The sequence below is a fragment of the Cnephaeus nilssonii genome (assembly GCF_951640355.1).
Source record: "Cnephaeus nilssonii genome assembly, chromosome: X".
In the NCBI taxonomy this organism is placed as follows: domain Eukaryota; kingdom Metazoa; phylum Chordata; class Mammalia; order Chiroptera; family Vespertilionidae; genus Cnephaeus; species Cnephaeus nilssonii.
Window position 1 is genome coordinate 11741119 of NC_137071.1, and position 22355 is coordinate 11763473.

At 43.3% G+C, this 22355-nt stretch overlaps 1 protein-coding gene across 2 annotated transcripts; it reads left to right on the plus strand.

Moving 5' to 3' along the window:
- The first annotated feature begins 5773 nt into the window (after nucleotides 1-5773).
- On the plus strand, nucleotides 5774-22322 carry PRDX4 (peroxiredoxin 4). Of its 2 annotated transcripts, none has more exons than XM_079765749.1 (7): nucleotides 5774-6122; nucleotides 9630-9747; nucleotides 11911-12027; nucleotides 13971-14093; nucleotides 17958-18088; nucleotides 19104-19138; nucleotides 21947-22012. In XM_079765749.1, exons 1-7 carry the CDS (start codon nucleotides 5879-5881, stop codon nucleotides 21995-21997), a joined length of 819 nt encoding a protein of 272 aa, XP_079621875.1. In that variant the 5' UTR covers nucleotides 5774-5878; the 3' UTR covers nucleotides 21998-22012. The 2 variants fall into 2 exon arrangements, with proteins under 2 accessions (XP_079621875.1, XP_079621874.1); XM_079765748.1 differs by lacking the exon at nucleotides 21947-22012 and adding an exon at nucleotides 22211-22322 and having other exon boundaries at nucleotides 5775-6122.
- The last annotated feature ends 33 nt before the right edge of the window (nucleotides 22323-22355 follow it).

Below are 22355 nucleotides of genomic sequence, written 5' to 3' on the forward strand. Positions count from 1 at the left end.
TCCTGGTGCTGGGCTAGGGGTCCTCAGATCCCACACCCCACCCCAGTGCCAGGCCAGGGGACCTGAGGCCATGCCCCCCACCAAGTGGGGCTTGACAAGGGCCTTCAGGCCGTGCCCCCCACCCTGGCACCAGGCCGGGGGACCTCAGAATGCACCCGCCATCCAGCGTGGCTTGACAGAGGACCTCAGGCCAAGCCCCCGTGCCCCAGAACCGGGCCAGGGTACCTGAGGCTGCGCCTACCGGCCTGACGCTGGGCCGGGAGACCTGAGACTCTGCGCCCCCTGCCCAGCAGGGCTTGACAAGGGTGGAACTGGCCGGGTCTGGATCTAGCCCAATGGGGGGAAGGCCCGACCGGGTCTGGGTCTCACGCGATTTTGAGGTACAGGTGGGTGGGCGGGGACTTGACTCTGGGTCCTGTCGTGTGCCCCAGAATCTGACAGAAGGAAGGTTTTCATAGAGGACTCCACGTCGCTCCGAGAGACAAGCCACTGATTGCTCTGCTGTGTGAGCCTGAACCAACTGTGGCCGCCTGCCTGTCTCTGTTTTCATCCTCTGTCCTTCAGTGTGCATCGCCGGGTGGCCTTTGCTGGAGCCTAGGACCCACTAGGAATAGGTAAATAAACCCTGTGTGATTGCATACTCATTCTGTCTTGTGTGCCATGTGTTCCGGTTCGACTCAGCTGTCTAAACATTGAAGATCTAGCCCAATGGGGGGAAGGCCCGGCCAGGTCTGGGTCTCACGTGATTTTGAGGTGCATGTGGGTGGGCGGGGACTTGAATCTGGGTCCCCTCGTGTGCCCCAGACTCTGACAGGAGGAAGGTTTTCATATATATTTTACTAATTTTCTTTCATCTCTGAAACTTCTATTATAGAGAAAGAGCAAATAGCAATATCAAATTATTTCCTCTAATTAATCCCCTTTTAATTTGCACAAATTTCTTGCACCGGGTCACTATTCATAATATAAAAACTATTAAGCTTAGCCCAGGCTCGTTTGGCTCAGTACACAGTGTCAGCCTGCGGCCTGAAAGGTCCCGGGTTCAATTCTGGCCAAGGGCATGCGCCTGGGTTACAGGCTCAATCCCCACTATGGGGTGTACAGGAGACAGCCCTTCTATGATTCTCTCTCATCACTGATGTTTCTATCATTCTTTCCCTCTCCCTTTCTCTCTGAAATCAATAAAGAATATATACATTTAAAAATAAATAAATAATGTTCCCTTTTAAAAGAACAACAACAAAAAACTATTAAGCTTATGTGAAAGAATACACAAAAGGACAAATATTGTATGATTCTACTTATAAGAGGCACCTAGGGTAGTAAAATTCAGAGGCAAAAAGTACAATGGTGGTTTCCATGGGCAGGGAGGAGGGGTGAATGGGGAGGTATTGTTAAGAGGCAATAGTTTCAGTGTGGAAAGATGAAAAATTCTGGGGAAAGATGATACTGAGAAGTGCACATTAATGTGAATGTACTTAATGCCACTTAACTACATACTTAAAAATGCCTAAAATTGTATTATGTATATTTTTCACAATAAAAAGAATGAAGTCCCAAAATATACTACAACATAGATGAACTCTGCAGACATTATAGTTAAGTGAAAGAAGCCAGATACAATTGGACACACATTGTATGATTCCATTCATATGAAATGTCCACAATAGGCAAATCATATCTATAAAACAGTAATATGCAAATCATCACTCCGCTACACTCACAAGCCACGCCCACCGGCCAATCAGAAAGGGAATATGCAAATACACCTAACCAAGATGGCTGCAGCCTCGGAGAGCAGTTGTTGGAACTGGGATATTGGAGCTGAAGATCAGAGGGGAATATCAGAGCCAGCAGGGGTCCCCCACAGGTGATCAGAGCCAGCTGGGGGTCCCTGTCCAGGGCCCAAGCCTCAGCCAGAGGCTTGCGGCATTGGCTGGGGCTGGAGCTGGGCCACTCAACGCAGAAACTGGCCCCTGGTGGTCAGTGTGCTCCCACAAGGGGACCGCTACTCAGCCAGAAGCCAGGCTCAGGGCAGGCGAGCTCAGTGGCAGTGGTGGGAGCCTTTCCCGCCTACGTGACCATGCTGAGGATGGCCGACTGACAGCTTAGGCCCACTAAGCCGTCAGTCGGACTTCCCCCCACGGATCCCGGAATGGGAGAGGGTGCAGGCCAGGCCCACATTCCAAGTTAGGTTTTACACTTATATCATGAGCTCATTATCCTGTCAGTGTCACATGGGGAAGGTATTAACGTCAGTCACCCATCTACAGATGAAACTCAGGCTCAGAGAGGTTCCACACCCTTCCCAAGGCCACAGGGACAAGCAGCAGTAGAACTCACATTGGAACCCAGAGCCAGCTGACGCCAAACCTGTGCTATTAACCTCCATCGGGGGTGGATTTTCACATCGTTTGTAAACCCATGGACACTTGGGACCACTCCCCTCCCCGGAACTTTTACATCATTTCTGGGGCGGGTTCCATACACTTGAATGTTTTTCATCTCCCCAGATGTTTCTCAGGTGCATTCTATATATAGAACCACCCCTGTGTGCCTGATGGTTTTATACTATTCACGTGGGTAACGGGCTCCAGCTGGCTGGTGAGGGCCGTGGGGGCAGTGCCCCTGCCCAAGCTCCCTGTGACTGCCTGCCACTGTGACAGCACAATGCCTGCCTGAGGCGGCGGCACTCAGGAAATATCATTGGACAGAAGGATTCAGAGCAAACTGCCTCCCAGAACCTCAACTGCCCAAGGATTCCGCTGGAACTGAGGGGCGCACCGTTGGCGCTGGGGAGCTGGCCTATCTGGCCTCTCCAGTGGGCAGGAGGTTCACGGGCCCACTTGGTGGGCAACCCCTGCTGCCAACTGCCGCACCTCAGCTCGGCCCAGAGCAGAGTTTTTAGGCAATAACTCTCTACCCAAGCTTCCTCTCCCAGTGCCCAAACGTAGAGGCCCAGCACAGGGCCTAGAATTCACTGAGGCTGCGTGGCTGTTTATTCAACATGGATCACCGAAGCCGATCTCGCAGCAGACGCCTGGGCCGAACCCCTCGGACTCAGTCCCGAACCCCCAGTGCCCCACTCCCCTTGCATGTGGAACAGGAGGCCAGAGAAAGAGGAGGACGGGAGCCGCGAGAGCCCCCTAGTCAGAGGACTGCTATCTACTCGCCCCCGGAAAGTGAAGAGCTGCCAGACAATGTTATGGGTAAGGACAAGCTCTCCCCTTCGCAGCAAAAGGGAGGTGGCTTCACATTTTTCTTCCTACACCCACAGAAGACAGGGGTCAGGGAACAGAAAGCAAACTTTTCCTGGACAGGACTGGGGTGAGGGGTGAGTTTGGAAAGGGCAGGTTCCCATCTGCCTCAAAGGGTTGGCACAGGAGCAAAGATAGAATATGTGAAAGTAACTTGAAACCCAGACAGGCTCTTGGTGGTGTTTGCAAAACCAAGTACTTACAATAGCAACTTCCATGTGCCGGGAGCCTTGGGACACAGATGAGTTTGACATTGACTTCGACCCCAGGTAAATGACAATCTAACAGAGAAAAGTCAAACGGTTAGGATAGCTTCTGAGGGATTTGGAAAGAAGACGAGGGCCCAGGAAGCTGGGAGGGGTCCTGGGGACACAAAGACTGCCAATGGTTCCCATCTATTTGGTGTGTGCCGGGTCTTACCTCTCCTGCCCCGCCCCAGTCCTCACCTGCCTTTCTAGCAACACAGTGAGGAATGGCGTGATTGTCAGAGATGGAACAACACTGTGCTGGGAGAAAGGTAAGGTCTGGGAACTCACCAAGTGCTGATTTAAAACGGAAGACATACCTTAAGGCAGACAGTGTTAGGTCACCCAGCGGTGACTTCCTGGCTGGAAACGTTCCTTTCCTGCTGGAAGAGAATAAAGCGTCTTCAGATACTGCTTTTCAGGGTAGACGTTTCTTCTCCAAGTTTTCCCAGGACTTAAAAGGGCTATGGCCGGTGCGGGAAGTCAGGGCACTGTTCACCCAGCTCAGCCCAAGGAAAAGGAAAATAAACGTTAAAGGTATAAAGGCAAACATTTCAGAGGCAGAGGGTTCATTTCACCTTTGGGGAGGAGGCAGGATGGTGGGCTGCAGTGAGGCTTTTTAGGCGAGGGGTGGGGAAGGGTGAGGAGGATGTAAAACAGGCTGAGTGTGAAGACCCCTCATCTGCAATGGCGGCAGGTCCGGCTCCTGTAATGGCGGCAGGTGCGACAGGCCAGGCTCCTGTAATGGCGGCCGGCGCGGCAGGCGCGACTGGCCTGGCAGGCCCAGCAGGCCAGGCTGCCGTAATGGCGACAGCCCCGCCTGGCCCGGCTCCTGTAATGGTGGGAGGCCCGGCAGGCCCGGCACCTGTAATGGCGGCAGGCCCGGCTCCTGTAATGGTGGGAGGCCCGGCAGGCCCGGCACCTGTAATGGCGGCAGGCCCGGCTCCTGTAATGGTGGGAGGCCCGGCAGGCCCGGCACCTATAATGGCGGCAGGCCAGGCTCCCGTAATGGCGGCAGGCCAGTCGCAACAAAGGCGGGAGCCCAGTCTTCAAGGACGCTTTTGGGAGGAGATGGGCCTAGAAGGATGAGCAGGGCCTCAAACAATGCCGAGAGCCGGCAGAAGGGAGGTCGGGTGACTAGGCACAGTCCACGCCATCATAGGGTCTCCCACCAGTCAGGCTTCCGGGTGGCCGCGGCCCAGACATGCGCCTTCCGGCCTGCCCCCAGGGCGCATGCGCACTTGCCCGTGAGGGCGGGGCATAGAGTGGGCAGGGCTAGGATGAGGGACAGGTGTGAACAGGGCAGGTGTCCTATCTGCCTCGAAGGGTCGTCGCAGGGGTAAGGGTATAATATGTGAAAACAGCTTGAAAGGGAGACAGGCTGTGGGGAGTGTTAGGCGTTACCTATAAAAACAAGTGCTTACAGTAGCAAATGCCATGTACAGGTGCCCTGGGAACAAAGATGAATTCCACACCGACTTAGATCCCAGGGAGCTGACAGTCTAACAGACTTCTGCGGGATTCACAAACATGACAAGAGCTCACAGGAGGAAAACAGGGATTCTGGTCCCCATAATGTGATGGCATAATTGGCATAAAATGGAACAATAATGTGCTGGGAGAAAGTCTGGGCTCCTGGGAACTTTTCAAGTCTTTTTTTTTTTTTTTTTTTTTTTTTTTACTTTTCAAGTCTTCATGGGGAAAATAGAAGAAGAAAAGATACCTTGAGACAGGCGTAGGTCACCTAAGTGCCTGGCTGCCCTTGCTTGCTGGAGAATAAATGATTAGACCTTTCTCATCCCAAGTTTCTGGGGACTTAAAAGACCTGGAACTAGCGGGGGTAGTCATGGCACTGTTCACACAGATGACTTCAAGGAAGAAACTGTTACAAGCATAAAATGCAAGCGGATCAAAGGCAGATAGGTTAGTTTCAGTTTGCTAAGGGGGATGGTGTGCCCTGTTGAGGCTTTTTGGAAGAGATGGGCATGGAACCGAGCAGAGGACGGGAGCGCTTGAGGCCAGGCCAGTCACCGGCCACTCCAGACACACAGCTTTCGCTGAGTCGGGCTGAGTGCCAAGCCTGTCCTCCCCAAGGCGCAGGCGCAAAAGCGGGCAGCGGCCAGCAGGCCACGTGGCAGGGCTTAGGGGTGGGGGGTGGGGGGATTGAGAGGGTTGCGGTGGGAGTCGGGGCAGCCTGGAATCCGGAGAGCGGAGCGCGGGGAGTGGGGGCGGGGGGCGGGCGGCGGAGGGGAAGGCGGGGCAGCTCTCGCGAGGCCGAGCCTTGCTCGCGGGGGTGTCCAGCGCGCGATTGTTGCTGCCTGGCGGCGGGAGAAGTAGCGCTCGCGCCAAAGAACGTGCGTCTGCGCTCGCGTGGTCATGGAGGCGCCGGGGTTGCTGCCAGCCGCGAAGACTCCAGCCCCCAGCCGGAGCCTCAGGCTGCTGCTGCTGCCACTACTGCTGTTGCTGCTGCTGGCCCAGACTCTGCGGGGCTTGGAGGCAGAGGAGAGGCCCCGAACCCGTGAAGAGGAGTGCCACTTCTACGCGGGGGGACAAGTGTACCCGGGGGAGGCGTCCCGAGTTTCGGCCGCCGACCACTCCCTGCACCTCAGCAAAGCCAAGAGTAGGTGGTGCCCCGCCTAGGGGGGTTGACCGGTGGCTGAGGGAGGCGGGAAGTTGGGAGGACCAGGAGACGCGTGTGCCCTGCTAGGCTACCGGGGAGCCAGACTAGGGCGGCGCTCCCCCCCCCCCCCCCCCCCCCCCCCCCCCCCCGTCCTGCCTCTGGTCCCTGGGCGGGCCTGGCTCTTTCTTAGCAGGGCAAGGGAGGAGGGTTCCTGCTGTGAGAAAGGGATTGTTTCCACTAATCAGATTTTGTAAGTAGTGGTTACCCCAAAAGCCGCAGAAAAAGGAAAGAGGGTGGTCCAGGTCCCGGACTTACAGGCATCGGAGGATGTTGTGCAAACTGAAACACTTCCTCAAACATTGCAAAGTGGCTGCAGCATATCGCGTCTGTTTCCAAGTACTATTCCAGGGAAGACAGGTTAAGTTGAATAATGATTCATAGAAAGTTTGATTAAACAGAAAATTGGCTAAACAAAATGTTCAGGAGAGCAAACGTTTCACCTTTCTCTTTTTTCCTTTTGTTTTCATCTTATAAAGACTATTAAAAGCCCTTCCCCAAAACATATAATAAGTGGGTATTCTTTGTGTCTCTTAGAAACGAAGAACTTCTTACAGGGTGTATTTTGAAGGCTCTTTGTAAGGAAAGGAAGAAAAAGGCGGTTCAAAGTAATGTATTTTGGTTGATGATAAACCTCATGGCAAATTTGTGTCCTGCCAGTTTGGCTTTTGATTATTTGCATTTCTGTCCAGTGTACACAGGTAATGGCCACTTTCAGGAAGGACACGTCAGACTGAGATACTGAGAAAGTTATGGCCTGCTGCATCTAGATGTTAAGATTAGCCAAAAAGAAGTGGGCAGGGATTAAAGGATAAAGACTGTCCCTTGCTTGTTTTTAAGTAACCTGCTTTTCCTACAGCATTCTGAAGATGTGTATTGTGGTTCAATTACACCATGTTCTATGTCCATATTCAGTGTAAAAAGTATGCTTCACAGTTATGAATCCTCAGTGTAAAGTGGGATGTTACGACTTAGGATGGAGTGGGAGTAATAAATGAGAAAAACTGTTTTGCCTTCTTAAACATGTGCAGTTCTTTCCTACTGAAAGTTAACTACTTTTGGATTTTTTTGTTTTTAAGAAACCAGTCTCACGCTTTTATTTTTTTTAAACAACATGTTTATTATTTCACAGGAGGCCTTAGCTGGGTTAGATCTTACAACGCTGCAGTCAAGATGTTGGCTGGGCTGCATTCCTTTCTGGAGCTCAGCATCCTCTTCCCAATTCACATGGTGGTGGGCAGAATTCAGTTCCTTGAGGTTAAGGACAGGGTCCCTGTTTTCTTCCTGGCTGTGACCTGGTGCCATGCTTAATTCCTAGGAACCAGCCGCTTGCAGTTTCTTTATTCACAGGCCCTCTCACCGCATGGCAGCTTATTTTGTCAAGGCCAGCAGGAAAATCTTTGAGTCCCAGTCTTGTGCTTTTAAAATCACAGTATTTCAAAGTGTCATTAGTTTCACTTACCTGGGAAGATATTTTGAACTGTGTCAGCCAGTTAAGTGTTTACTGGCATTACATTATATTTCCCATACGAAACAAATCCCATCCAAGTCTGCTCATAAAAAAAAAAACAGTGGTAATAGATTTCCCTTTACCAGAGAACTTCTTCAAATTTTGGATATTTGCTATATCTCTGTGTCATGTAGGTTTATCTAGAATTAAAGATATGAGGACTTTTATTCATAAAGTGGAATATTATAGAGCCATTAAGGTCATACTTTGAAATAATTTTTAGTGACAAGAAAACTGTAAATGATTTACTGTTGCTTTTTTTTTAAAAGGGGTGCAACATGATCCAAATTTGTGTTTAAAGGAAAGACATCAGAATGTTAACAGTAGTTAAATTAATGGGGTTATGGGAAGAGGAGGTTTAAATATCCTTTATACTGCTTTGCATTTGCCAGAATCTGTTACATGATTTATATTCAAGATTTTAATACACAGAGAGGTTGCTTTGGGAATTCCATTTATAGATCTTAGCAAAGTTAACTACATTCTTTTTTTTGCTCCATAAATTGATGACAGTTTTTTTCTTTGAACTAACTTCGTAATTCTTAAATCAAGAACCCCAAATTTTCAAACTCAGAATTTTGAGAACAAAATTTATTTCTCAGATTTGGTTGTCCTCATATGCTAAAATCATTAAGGAATAACAGGTCATTATAATTCCAACCACAAATCTACTTAATATATCCTGTTAACCAACCCCATTGAATAGCATTTTCAGTAATGTATACAAAGCATGTATAGTTCAGTACCCTTCTACTAATTCCCCCTCTTGGCCTTTACCTAATCAGATCAGGATATTTATATGAGGCAGGCTGCTGACTCAAGACAAGTAATCACATGTTATATATTAACTTCACAGAGAAATTCATCTTAAGTTTATGTCTCTTTTAGAGTGATCAAAAATGCTGGATATTATACAAAATATAGTAAATGCTGGCTATTATGAGCCTCACTTTCTAGGAACCATAGTCAAACTTGGAAACAAGGATTGACTTCCATATATGTAATGGTTCTGAAAGTTCAAGTGTTATCTGAATGTAACAGAAGGTATATTCTCAAAGCATGTTGGCTAGAATTACAGCATGCCCTTACAAGAGAGCAGCACCAACTATTCAATTTCCATTAGGTCACTTGAAACCTGTTCCAAGGGGTCTCTTCTTTCAAAGCCCTCTAGGAAAATAATGCCATGGTCTGGGATTGTACACTTCCGGCCTGATGTATTTGCAAATTTCCTGCTCTTTGAGGGTGGCAACAGGTCCTCCATGAGTATGTGAGAAACTGGCCAAATGTTTAAATTAATACATCTGAAAGACTGCTATTAGGGAAAGGCATATCTAATTATCTGAAATATATTAAGTTATTCAACTTGTAGGGGCTATAGTGAAGGATCCAGTAGGGTATAGTGCAGGGATGGAATGTAGGGGGGGCGGGTTCTGTGAGCATGAATAGAATTAAAAGCATTGTCAATAACCTCCAACTGAAATTGAGCATGTCTTTCCATTATAAACATCAGCAACAAACCACATTAGCTTCAGCAGTACTTGCTTGTACCTGTTGTCAATAGACCCCCAGGTATTTTCATGCCATATTGTGGTTGTTGGTTGTTACAGGTATCCATCACTATTTTTGGTAGTTAATTAGATCACTGCTAGATCCTGCATTTTTAAAGTCTTAATAAAAGGGAACATGTATTACTACATCACCAATATGGGTCTTTTGTATTTTGATAATTTCATTTTAATATAAATTTTTCCTTTGTAATTCTATATATTTTATTTTATATATCCAGTAACACTATTCTGAGAAGTATGTAAGCTTCACCAGACTGCTAAAGAGATCCAAAGGTTTAGAACCCTTGATTTTATTGATTTCCTAAAGCTCTTCTCCTGTCATCCCATCCGTTTTCTCAGTGTCATAAAACATCCTATATTTTTCTTCCTTAGTTTCCAAGCCAGCACCTTATTGGGAAGGAACCGCTGTGATAAATGGAGAATTTAAGGAGCTCAAGTTAACTGATTATCATGGAAAATACCTGGTTTTTTTCTTCTACCCACTTGATTTGTAAGTAATACATGTACAAAGCAGCTAGTAAGACCTCAGTTATTACCCATCATTAATCAAGGTCAGGGCTCAATCCACAGCAGGGGGTGTGTAGGAGGCAGCTGATCAATGATTCTCATCATTGATGTTCTGTCTCCCTCTCCCTTCTCTGAAATCAATAAAAATATATATTTAAAAAATTGTTTAAAAATAGTTTCTTTACAAAAAATAAGATAGGCTAAATTTGGCCTGTGGCTGAATGTTTGCTGACACCTAGTCTATCCAAATGGGAAGGATTCTCATAAAAATTAGTACGTGGAGACTAATACAAGTCATGAAGCTACACAATACATAACCTTTTAAATTAGCTTGACTAGCTGAAATGTATAATATATTTTAATTTCCAATAGAAACCAGAAGTTGAAGTTTTAATATATAAAAAGTATAGGCCTTCTAAATTCATGTTATAAAACCAAAGTTAAAACGTATGTAAAATAAAACATTAAACCTGAATTCTGAAATTAGTCTAACATAGCGGACAAATATGCTCTGTCTCTCCAGTGTTATTTAAAACTCCATAATGAATAAGACATAGCTAATTATGCATGATGTTAGCAATGGTCTTCTGGCTAAGATAGCTTCTTTCTGTTGTTTCTATATAAAGTCAGACTGGGCCTGGTTAGATAAGGAAGAATTCTCAGGCATTTGCCAGTCTATAAGGATGAAAGTCACAAACAATCCTTCAGTTTTCTGCCAGACCTTTTTCTCTGTCTTCACTAAGAAGTCAGGCAAATGTGTCTCTAAATAGCACTTCTTGGGATAATAAGGAAGGCAGGGACTGACCATACCTACATTGTGGAAAATATTAAAAATACACAGTATAGCCCAGGTTCCAGGAACGTAGTCTAGATTAGAACTTTCTGCTTGCATATGACAGTCCTCCACTTGAACAACTGAAACATTTGAAAAGCCTATGTTGGGGTGTGGTAGGAACTTGGCCCCTAAATCTACATTTTTCGAACTTTCTTGGCCATCACACACAATAGAAAATAAATGTTTGCTACCCAATACACTTACACATACATAAATGGTAACATTCAGTCTGTATGCACCAGTACAGCCATGCTATACTGAGATACTGAAAAACTTCCATACCAGAGGGTAAATATCCACTTTCTCAACCCCTTCCCCAAGTTGCTCCGCCTACCTGATCCTTTTTCGAAACCTCCAGCACTAAAGCCAATCTATATATATAAAAGGCTAAGCGATTGGCCCGTAGGTATGACGTGCATGCACTGACCACCGGGGGGCAGATGCTCAACACAGGAGCTGCCAAGTGACAGTAACTTTGCAGAGTGCCCTCTTGCACTCCAGGACCCCTTGGGGGATGTCAGACTGCCAGTTTTGGCCTGATCCCCGCAGACCAGGCTGAGGGACCCTGCTCACTCCGCAGACACCCTTCGAGCCCTGGCACCACCCCAGGTGTGGCTGGCCGGGGAGGGACCATGGGAGGTTGGCTCCAGGGCGTGTCTGGCCCATCTCGCCCAGTCCTGCCCCCCCCCCCCAGCCACCTTCTAATTAATTTCCTTTCAGTGTGTACGAATCCATACACTGGGCCTCTAGTTTTGAAATAAGGTTGTTAAATATTTTTAGTATCATTCCTGAACACACACACACATATATATATATATATATATATATATATATATATATATATGTTTCATAACTCACCCTTACTGTGAATGATGTATTCTCATATTTTCTATTTCACTGTTTTAAAATGCTAATTGGAACTCAGTAAATTGACTTAAGTAATTCCTACCACAGCTTGAAAAACACTACCCTAAGGTAATATTCTCTAAACATGCCCTTCTGACAACGGGACTTTATCAAAAAATGGAGGGGATGGGAGGGCATTTCCTCATTTCCAAAATCCAGATAGATGCATCTAGCTCATAAGGCTGGTATAGGAATGTAAAAACAATGAAATGATGTCAGATTTGTATAGATCCTTTGAAAGCTATAAAGCATTTTAGACTACTCAATATTGAGAGGATTCATATATAAAGTTGTTCTTAATGTGCATTTTTATATACTAAATGTGTTTGTAAAGACTTAAGTCATTTCAAACTCGCATGTATGTGTATTTTGATAATACTGAGTATATTTTCTTTTTACTTTCAGCACTTTTGTGTGTCCAACTGAAATTATCGCCTTTGGTGATAGAATTGAAGAATTCAGATCCATAAACACTGAAGTGGTGGCATGCTCTGTCGATTCACAGTTTACCCATTTGGCCTGGTCAGTACCTTACATTTACATTTGTAGGAAAAAGAATGGATTTACTTTTAAATTATTGGCAGACAACTCAACATTATAGGAATATAGTTATTTATCAGACAATTCAGATTTGTCTGGGTAATGCTAGTTCAATGAAGTTACATAAAAATAAAATTGAGGGGGAAAGTTCAATGCAAAAGATGTCCATAACAAAAACTATTGAATTGTATGATTATTTTATTATGACAAATTTTGGGTAGCCTTAATCTGGAGGAAAAAAAATCTTTAAAATACCATTTCTCTGTTACACAGTTGTCTAGTATTAAGCCAAACTCAAAATAGCTTTTATAATTTTCCAGAAGCAATGATTTTTAAATTAATTTTAGAAATATTTTAATTAATTGTAAGTTAAAATGACACAAGATGTCATTCTTTTCCCCTGTCTGATTGGCCAATATTTCAAATTTGAAAATTTTCATGTAGTGATTTCAAAAGTGGGAAGAAACAGCACTCCCATACACACAGGTAGTTCAGCATTTCTGGAAAATAGTTGGGCAACATGTTTCAGAATCTGAAATGTGTATGTTGATGTTTTTAATCATGTCCACAATTTTTTGCACAAAACTGTATGCATGATAAAGACTGTTCATTGTTTTTAAAACAACATTAAATTCATAGAGTAACAAATTCAAAATAAGTTTTCCTCCATTTACAATTATGTGTACATATAAATTATATGTGCATGTATATGTATATAAAACTAAAATTTTAATTGGTTCAGGAGCCACAACTAAAATTTAATTTATATTACCTTAAGTATTTAACTCTCTTTGAGTATTTTTTAAAGCAATTATATATTTTATTTTATTTCCCTTGAGTATCCCAAGAACATAAACAATTCTTACAATCTAATAAATAGATATGGTGCATCTTAAATCCTTTTAAATTGTTTTGTTACTATTTATAAACTGAATAAAATTTCAATTTACACATGTTAAATTGGAATCACAAGGTATATATGTTATTCTAATATGCCAAATACTCTTAAACATTATAAATAACTCATTATACAAATAGGTACTAATTATTTCTCAATGTAAGAATATTAAAACTATGGGTTTAATTTGCTTTGTCACTTCTATAGTAATTCTGTATCTCCATATGATTAAAACACAAATCCACTAAGGGAAAACATCTATGCCATCCCAAATAATTGGAGATTGTTTTTCCAAGGAATTCTTTGGTACACATTCTCAGCTGGATAGTTTTCATGTCAACCAGAGATTTCTACTTGGATGTCAGAACTGGAGCTGCAGACATGGGGAGCATTATTTCCCTGTTTTCTGGCTGCTATGTCAATGCCTTCCAGTTGGAGCACCAGCCCACATCCCCCAGTTTCAACTTAAAGAATACTTAAATCTCAAGACTTATGTGTCTGAGATTATAGCTAACTTCCTTCACTGCTGCAAGTAGACTGCATTTCTTTGTCTCTCAGAATATTAAAATATCCAGTTGTTTCCTGCCTGTCTCTCAAGGAATTGCCTTATGATCACAATTCTAAGGTTATGCTTATGACAGTGTCTATTCTTTATTCATCAATTCTACTTCTAGAAATTAATCAGACAAGTGTACAATGTTAAGAATACAAGGAAGTTCCCAGCAGTGTTTATAAAAGCAAAAAAATGGAAGCAATTTAAATGTATGTCAGTAGAGATTAGTAAAATGTGATATGTTTATACATTAAAAATGTGATGTATAGCTCCATATTTAGTGTTGAAAGGATGTGAATATATTGTTAAGTGGGGGAAAGGGCAAGAAAATAGAATGTATATTAGCCTGTCTTTTTTGGAGAAAGAATGGGTGTGTGGCGTTTGTCCATGTGTGTGCACATGCAGAGAAAAAGTGCTGTTTTGATATATGCCATTTACTTAACTCTTAAGAGGTAAATATTCTGTTTGTTACAGGATTAACACCCCTCGAAGACAAGGAGGACTTGGACCAATAAAGATTCCACTTCTTTCAGATTTGACCCATCAGATCGCAAAGGACTATGGTGTATATCTGGAAGACTCAGGCCACACTCTTAGGTACCTTTTTAGTGGTTTTACATTATGACCAATCCAAATATATTTGTAACCCTCATTGAAATGGAGTTAGGAGATACAAAGTTTGATCAAGAAATATTATTTGCTCTACTTGCAAAAATGGTATAGATACTCTTTAAAATAATTAGTGAGTGTCATAGACTGTTAGAGCTGGAATATTATGTAAAGGTCTTTGACCACCCCTATCTTTATTTTACAGATAAACAGATTCATAGAGTTCCATGAACTTAGCCAGAGAAATATAATTGGTTAATGGCAGAGAGCAGACTTGAACCCTGGTCCCCAAACTCCTTGTCCATTTCTTTCTCCTCTTCTCCAAACTGACTCCAATAATGGTTTTCCTAAATACAAGTATCAAAGTATTTAGCAAATCTATGTCTTTGGAGTAGGAAAAATTAAGGAATTTTTTTTAATATATTTTATTGATTTTTTTACAGAGAGGAAGGGAGAGAGAGTTAGAAACATCGATGAGAGAGAAACATCCATCAGCTGCCTCCTGCACCCCCCCCACTGGGGATGTGCCCGCAACCAAGGTACATGCCCCCGACCGGAATCGAACCCGGGACCCTTCAGTCCGCAGGCCAACACTCTTTCCACTGAGCCAAACCGGTTTCGGCAAATTAAGGAAATTTTACCCAACAGCTCTCACTGGGTTACTTGAGCTAATAAATGCTAATAGAGCCGAAACCGGTTTGGCTCAGTGGATAGAGTGTTGGCCTGCGGACTCAAAGGTCCCGGGTTCGATTCCGGTCAAGGGCATGTACCTTGCTTGCGGGCACATCCCCAGTAGGGGGTGTGCAAGAGGCAGCTGATCGATGTTTCTAACTCTCTATCCCTCTCTCTTCCTCTCTGTAAAAAATCTATAAAATATATTTTAAAAAAATAAAAAAAATGCTAATAGAATTCTTTGGGTGAAAAGGGGCAATTTTAACTTATAACAACTAATTTTGTTGTGTTGTTTATTAGCTTTTCAATGCTAATAGTTTCTTTTTTAAATGTTTTTTGTGAAAGTGTCATTATTTTATAATCCTGTTTTTTTGAGTTTTGCAATGATCACCACAAATCAATTTTAGAACATTTTCATTATTCCATAAACAAACCTCATACCCACTTTATTCCCCCTTTTCCCTAACTTTCTAGCTCCTACTCCTGCCTGCCTTGTTTTAGTGACACACATCTTCATAGATTCTTAGTAAAAGATCATTAGAAGGTAAAATGGTTTGAGACCTTATGTGTCAGATAATGTTTTTATTCTACTCTCATGATGATTAATAATTTGGTTGGATGTAGAATTGTAGATTGAAAGGCAATTTTCCTGCAAACATTTGAAAGCATTGCCCTGCTTCCTTTAGCTTCTGGGGTTGTTATTGAGATGACTTTTGCCATTTTAATTTCTGATTTTTATAAGAATGACCTGTTTCTTCTCTGTGGAAGAGACATACATGTATATTACACCAAGTATGGCAAATGTATTAATCTCAAAGTCTACCAAAGAAGCAGTTCACAAAATTAAAACAGAAGACAAAAGCTAGAATTTGCTAGCAAAGGAAAGGCAGATTTGTTTTTATGTGGTGTGTGTTACAGAGGAAAGCTCAAAATTTTAGATCAGGCTCACTTACTTCAGAACAGACTTGATTACCATTGACAACAGTTTTCAGCTGTAAAAGCTACATGAAAGAACACCCATATAAATAACTAGTGGCCCAGTGCACGAAATTCGTGCACATTAAAAGGGGATTAATTAGAAGAAATAATTTAATATTGCTATTTGCCCTTTCTCTATAATAGAAGTGTCAGAGATGAAAGAAAATTAGTAAAATGTATATGAAAACCTTCCTCCTGTCAGAGTCTGGGGCACACCATGGGACCCAGAGTCAAGTCCCCGCCCACCCACATGCGCCTCAAAATCACGTGAGACCCAGACCTGGCCGGCGCCCCCCACCCCCCATTGGGCTAGATCCAGACCCAGCCAGTCCCAACCTTGTCCAGCCTGGCCAGGCAGAGGGTGTAGCCTCAGGTCCCCTGGCCCGGCGCCAGGACGAGCATGGCCTGAGGTCCCCCAGCCCAGACCGGGGCGGGGGATGTGCCTTGAGGTCCCCCGTCAAGCCCCGCTGGGTGGGGGTCATGGCCTGAGGTCCCCCATCAAGCCCCACCAGGCGGGGGGGGGGACGCAGCCTCAGGTCCCCTGGCCCAGCACCAGGAGGGGGGCGCAGCCTCAGGCCCCCCGTCAAGCCCCACCGGCAGGGGGCGCAGCCTCAGGTCCCCTGTCAAGCCCCGCTGGGCAGGGGGCGCAGCCTGAGGTCCCCCGACCCAGCACTGGGGGGTGAACCTTGAGGTCCCCTGTCAAGCCCCGCTGGGCAGGGGGTGTGGTCTGAGGTCCCCCAGCCTGGTGCTGGGGTGGGGGAAGTGGCCTGAAGTCCCCTGTCAAGCCCCACCTGGTAGGGGGCATGGCCTGAGGTCCCCCGGCCTGGCACTGAGGCGGGGGGAGCACCCTGATGTCCCCTAGCCCTGCACCAGGACGGGAAGCGCACCTTGAGGTCCCCCGTCAAGCCCTGCAGGGCGGGGGGTGTGGCCTCAGGTCCCCTGGCCTGGTGCCAAGGCGGGAGGTGCGGCCTGAGGTCCCCCAGCCTGACGCCAGGGCAGGGGACACAGCCTGAGGTCTCCTGTCAAGCCCTGCCGGGTGGGGGGGCACAACCTGAGGTCCCCTGTCAAGCCCCGTGGCGGGGCGGGGGGGGGGGGAGGGCTTAGCCTCAGGTCTCTGCTGATTGCTCATTAAGGCTCCTTAAGGGAACTTGGCCTCAGCTGTGGGAGCAGCCATCTTTGTGATGGAGTGATGGTCAATTTGCATATTCCCTCTTTATTAGATAGGATAATTAAGCAAGTTGACCTGGTCCAAGGGGAGTGAGTCATAGTTATTTCAGACATCAAGTTGCTCACTCAAAAAATGTATTGTGAGATAAGCAGGAATACTTTAGTAATGTTTAATATTATTATGAAACAAGATATCATGAAATAGATATGTAATACCATGTATTTCTACTAAAAATATCTCATCATTTATACTTGTACACAAGCAATTAGCCCCAGTATCTGAGATCTTTTTCTAATCTAAAGTAAGTATTAGGTTGAAATCCATATTGACATCAGTAAATTCTTTGAAAATTTTTGTCTCTAGTCTACTTTAACTCTTACAATGTCATCACTATCTCAGTAACAGGTCTTTTTAATCAAACTACGTCATTACTCCCCAGGCCATAGAAGTGAGTCACACATACAGAGATTTAGAGGGAAAGGTGACTTCACTTATATTGGTGACCCTGTCTTTTTCCACCATTAAAAGGAAATAAAAAGACATTCCAAACAGCCAGTGAAGAGAAAGATGGATCACTCCTTCACTTCAAGGAAGACTCTGCTGTGTAGTTTCATCATTTCATTTACAGTACAGTAAAATCCCAAACCTAGTACACATGAAGATTAAGCTGTAAATACTTCAGGACATATCAGAGACCAAAACAAAATTTTAAAGCTAATGGGGGGTAGGGGTCGGTAAAAGAGGGTAAAGGAGAAATGTATACCTGAAACCTATATCATTTCATTAACCAATGTCACCCCAATAAATTTAACTTTTTAAAAAATTTAAAGCTACAATTTAAAAATTATAATCCAAAATTATATAGTAGATACGTGTGTGTGTGTGTGTGTGTGTGTGTGTACTAGTCAAGTAGGTAGTGTGTTGATTCTGTATAACAATCCTGTGTGGATGCTACAGGGATTTGCATTAATTAACAAATATTTGTCTTAACTGAGATGAAATGACCTCACCCCTACCACTTTTGTGTTTTATAGAGGTCTCTTCATTATTGATGACAAAGGGATCCTAAGACAGATTACTCTCAATGACCTTCCTGTGGGCAGATCAGTGGATGAGACACTGCGTTTGGTTCAAGCATTCCAGTACACCGATAAACATGGAGAAGGTACTCTTTCCTTCCAAACATCATAGCCTTTTGATTTTTTAATTTGAGAAGAGGTAGCAGTATAACTAGTTTGGTTTATTATCCTGTAAGTACATTGGATGGTTCCAAAGTCATCTGATTGATTTTTTTCAAATTATTAGCTAATCTTTTTAGTAAATCAAATTATTAAAGTGCTTTTAATGAAATATCACTAATATAGTCTACTTACTGAATTAAAAGATCCAAAAGTACTCATTATTTGCATAGTCCTTTTGGATAAGCACAAAGAAAAGTTTCTGCTGCTGTAATATTTCAAATTATGTTTCTAAAACTTAAAATGTACCATTCTAGCAATATTTAGTAATGTAGGTTTTATTTGCATCTGTACATTATTTGATTTAGATTTTTTTCCTCAAGGTAATTCAGTAATCAGCAAGGTTATTCAGGATCACACTAGTAATCTATTCATCCTTTCACTCCAAGTTTTTGCGGTAGCTAAATGGGAAAGGTCAGATTTTCCTAAAATAGAATATATGTTTTATATTCCTTTCAAATGTGTAACTCAATGCCTGGGTCAAGGTATATTCCAAATAAAATCCTACTTTCTGAATAATTTTAAAGTCTCTTTTGACAAACAGCAAACCATGGCATCAGTACAAAATACTACAGGAAACAGCAAATCAGCTTATTTTAAGTTTATGTAAGTTCAGAGAAATTTTTGCCATACCAAGACCTTTCAGTTCACCACATCCCAAAAGTTTCCAACTTTCTTAGAGGAACACTCAATTTGGTTTCTTATACTATAAATGCAAGTAAACATAATTGACAAAAATGAAAATAGATTAGCTACCTACTGCTAAGCTCTGTGACCAAACTTCCTTGGTGCAAGCAAGCAAGCTACTAACAGCCAGGTGGTCAGTGGCCTAGAAATGGTCTCATTAATACAGGCTCCATTTTTTATTTCATTCGGGAAAAGAAAAGCCAACAGGTGACCTCTGTTTTTAAATTGTCTTTTACCAATTTTTGTTCCTTTCAGTCTGCCCTGCTGGCTGGAAACCTGGTAGCGAAACAGTAAGTCAAATTGATTCTTCTGTTAAGGGGATGTCTGGGGCCAAACAAAAATGCCAACCTTAAGATCATCTGTAATAGCACTGTCTTGATTTTGTAAATGACTTAAACATTGCTCGGCAAAAATCCGAAGAGTACAGGCATTCTTTGAACTGTAGAGAGAGTAGCTGACACTGGAGAAAGCAGAACATAGGACTTCATGCTGTGAATTTTAAAGCCTAATATCCAGCGGAATATGTCATTAAAATCAACAACAACAAAAGGGAGCAGCAGAGATTTGGTAGAATCAATTCAGAGGGCTGAGAGAACATTTATGGAATTTCTTCCTATATTGTGGGCAAAGAAAACAGTCACAAGCAAAGCTTTTCTATATATAGTAAAAAGCTTTAAAAAAAAACAGGCTTAACTAACATTGAAGCTAATGATTCATCATTTGAAGGAAGAAAAGATTGAAACAAGTACATTCATGGGGAGGCTGTATAGTTTATAGACAGTCCCTGAAGTAGTCTCTGGCCAGTAGTCTCTGGCCAAAATACAACTTAGAAACTTGCTTGAACCTTTTTTAAAAATAAGTTTTAATTAATCTTGAGAGAAAGAGGAAGGGAGAGGAATAGAGAGATAGAAACATCGATGAGAGAGGAACATCATCGATCAGCTGCCTCCTGCACGGCCCCTGCTAGGGATTGAGCCCACAACCCAGGCTTGTGCACAACCCAGGCTTGTGCCCTGAACCAGCAAACTCTTGGTTCCTGGGCCAGTGCTCAAACGCTGAGCCACACCAGCCAGGCTTGAACCTTTTTAATGAACATGTTATCTTCTAAAAATCAAAGAGTTTTACACAAACTCCAGTTAGGAAAAATACCTAGAGAATTAGAAGAAGAAATCATTATCTTAGGATAAAAGAAAAATATAGACTCCTAAGACTTTCTTCCTTAGCAAACAACGACAACAAAACAGTACCATTGGCGTACACAGTGAGAGGTAGAAATTCACTCTAACCTCACTCAGATTAGTTAAAATAACATTTCATTGATTTAAACTAGTTTTGATAAGTGTGCAAAGCAGCTTTGCCCTTGTGGGTCAAAGTTAATGCTACAATACAATATTCACCTCTACACAGATCTGATGGATTTGAAGTTAAGCATTAAAGAGACTTTGAGCAGTAGGTACTTTAAATTATAAATCAGTCATTGGGTTAATTTACAGTTATTGATTGTGAGGCTCACAGATAGAAATATGAATCAGAAGCTACCGGTATCACCTAAGAAGCCTTAAAAAGCATCAAGCTCGGGGCACTTCCCCCTGGAGCTAGAGCAGAACCAACAGTGACTGATGCATTAACATCACCTTGTATTGCAGGCATGTGCTGAGAGAGCAGGATGAAATAAAGATGAAATATGAAACTAGTACAAGAAATACAGCTGGGGGCGGGGAGACAGAAAGAAAGTAGGAAAGGGGGATATAGGATCAGAAAAGGTTTTGTGCTGGTGTTTAAGATAGATGAATTTTTCATCTCCATATCCCTGTTTTCCCCTGTATATTGCACAGGCCTCCTGGTTTATCAGTATCTCTCCTCTCCAATGCATGTCATTCTCCAGACCAGAACCTTTTAGCGGCTCTCCGTCACTCACAGGACAAAGTCCAAATATTCAGGGCACAGCCTTCAAGCCTTTGCATTCTGTTCCCACCAGTCTCTCCCAGGTCATGTTCCCCATGATTCACGCACAAATGCTGTGCTCCCACCAAATCATGACTCATCTTTCCTCCAATTAAGCCCTGTTTTTTCACACCTTTGTGACTTTGCTCAGGTCTTTCCAGAGCCTGAAATACCTGTCCCCTTCTCTAAATTCTACTCGTCTTTCAAGACCAAATTAAATGTCACCTCCACTCGGAGACCGTCCCTGATGCCATCTCAGCCCCCACTGAGTCACACACAATCGTACTGTGCATTGCATCAAAATAGCCATGTACACTGACATCCTTCCCACGTGCTTGTATGAGCCTCAGAAGTGGTGACCATGGTAGTTATCCTATATCCCCATTGTCCAGCGCACTATTGGAACTAAGTAGTTATTCCATAAGTACCTAAAAACTGAATTTAAATGCAGAGAGGTTATAAACTGACAAAAACAGAATGCTTCTTGAAGTGATGCCTGAAAAACTAGGTAATGTTTATTTTATGCTAAAGAAAAATTATGAAGACGACGCGTATAGCCCTAACTGGTTTGGCTCAGTGGATAGAGCATTGGCCTGCAGAATGAAAGGTCCCAGGTTCGAGTCCAGTCAAGGGTATATACCCTGGTTTCGGGCACAACCCCAGTAGGAGGTGTGCAGGAGGCAGCTGATCAATGTTTCTCTCTCATCGATGTTTCTAACTCTCTCTCCCTCCCTCTTCCTTCCTCTCTGTAAAAAAAAAATCAATAAAATATATTTAAAAAAAAATAAAAATAGAAGACGCATATAGAACTATCATAAGGTGATTACAAGAGGTTTTTTTTATATGTAGGGATGGATGTACTTTACCTATAACTATCAAGTAAACAGGTCTAGTAGGGAGGCTTTTTTTTGTTTCTTTGGAGTATTTTTCCATTCACTAGTTATTGAAGTTAATGCTCCATGGTTGTATTAGAGTATTTTTTTTACCTTTGCAGTTTGAGGTTAAAAGGTTGCATTTTGGACCTCCAAAAAAATCCACTTGAACACACTGCCCCCTTTTCAGGTTGTTGGCACCCCAACACTTCACCAGCAGATGATTTTAGAAATACATTAACATCTGTAGCCATGCTCTCTTAATGTGTTTGGTTTAATTAGATCAAACCCGAAGATGCCATGAAAGCCTGGTGGCCGAGAGAAGAGCTGTAAGTAAATTCGGGGGTGCTTGAGTACAGATGTTAATTTATTGACAAATGATTTTCCTTTTGGCATAGCTGAGATTAGTAGGTCGGACAAATCCAGTGTTTCCTATATACATACGTATGATATAATTAGTACACAAACACAGTCTTCTTTAGTCAAGAGATGGGAAACTATTATCAGACAACTAATGATGAGTGATCTGCTTTTTTCTTTCAATAGATAATCCCAGATCCAGCTGGAAAACTGAAGTATTTCGACAAACTGAACTGAAAATACTTCCTCTGGCCATGATGCTTGAACGCCTTCAATAAAAGGCGCCATGTTGTTACCACATTGTGTTATTGTAGTTACTTCTTGGAGAATA

Coding starts and splice junctions, on each gene's coding strand:
- PRDX4 (XM_079765749.1), top strand. CDS start 5,879: ATGGAGGCGCCGGGGTTGCTGCCAGCCGCGAAGACTCCAGCCCCCAGC. Junction 12,028..13,970: donor CAGTTTACCCATTTGGCCTG/GTCAGTACCTTA, acceptor TGTTTGTTACAG/GATTAACACCCCTCGAAGAC. Junction 18,089..19,103: donor CACCGATAAACATGGAGAAG/GTACTCTTTCCT, acceptor TGTTCCTTTCAG/TCTGCCCTGCTGGCTGGAAA.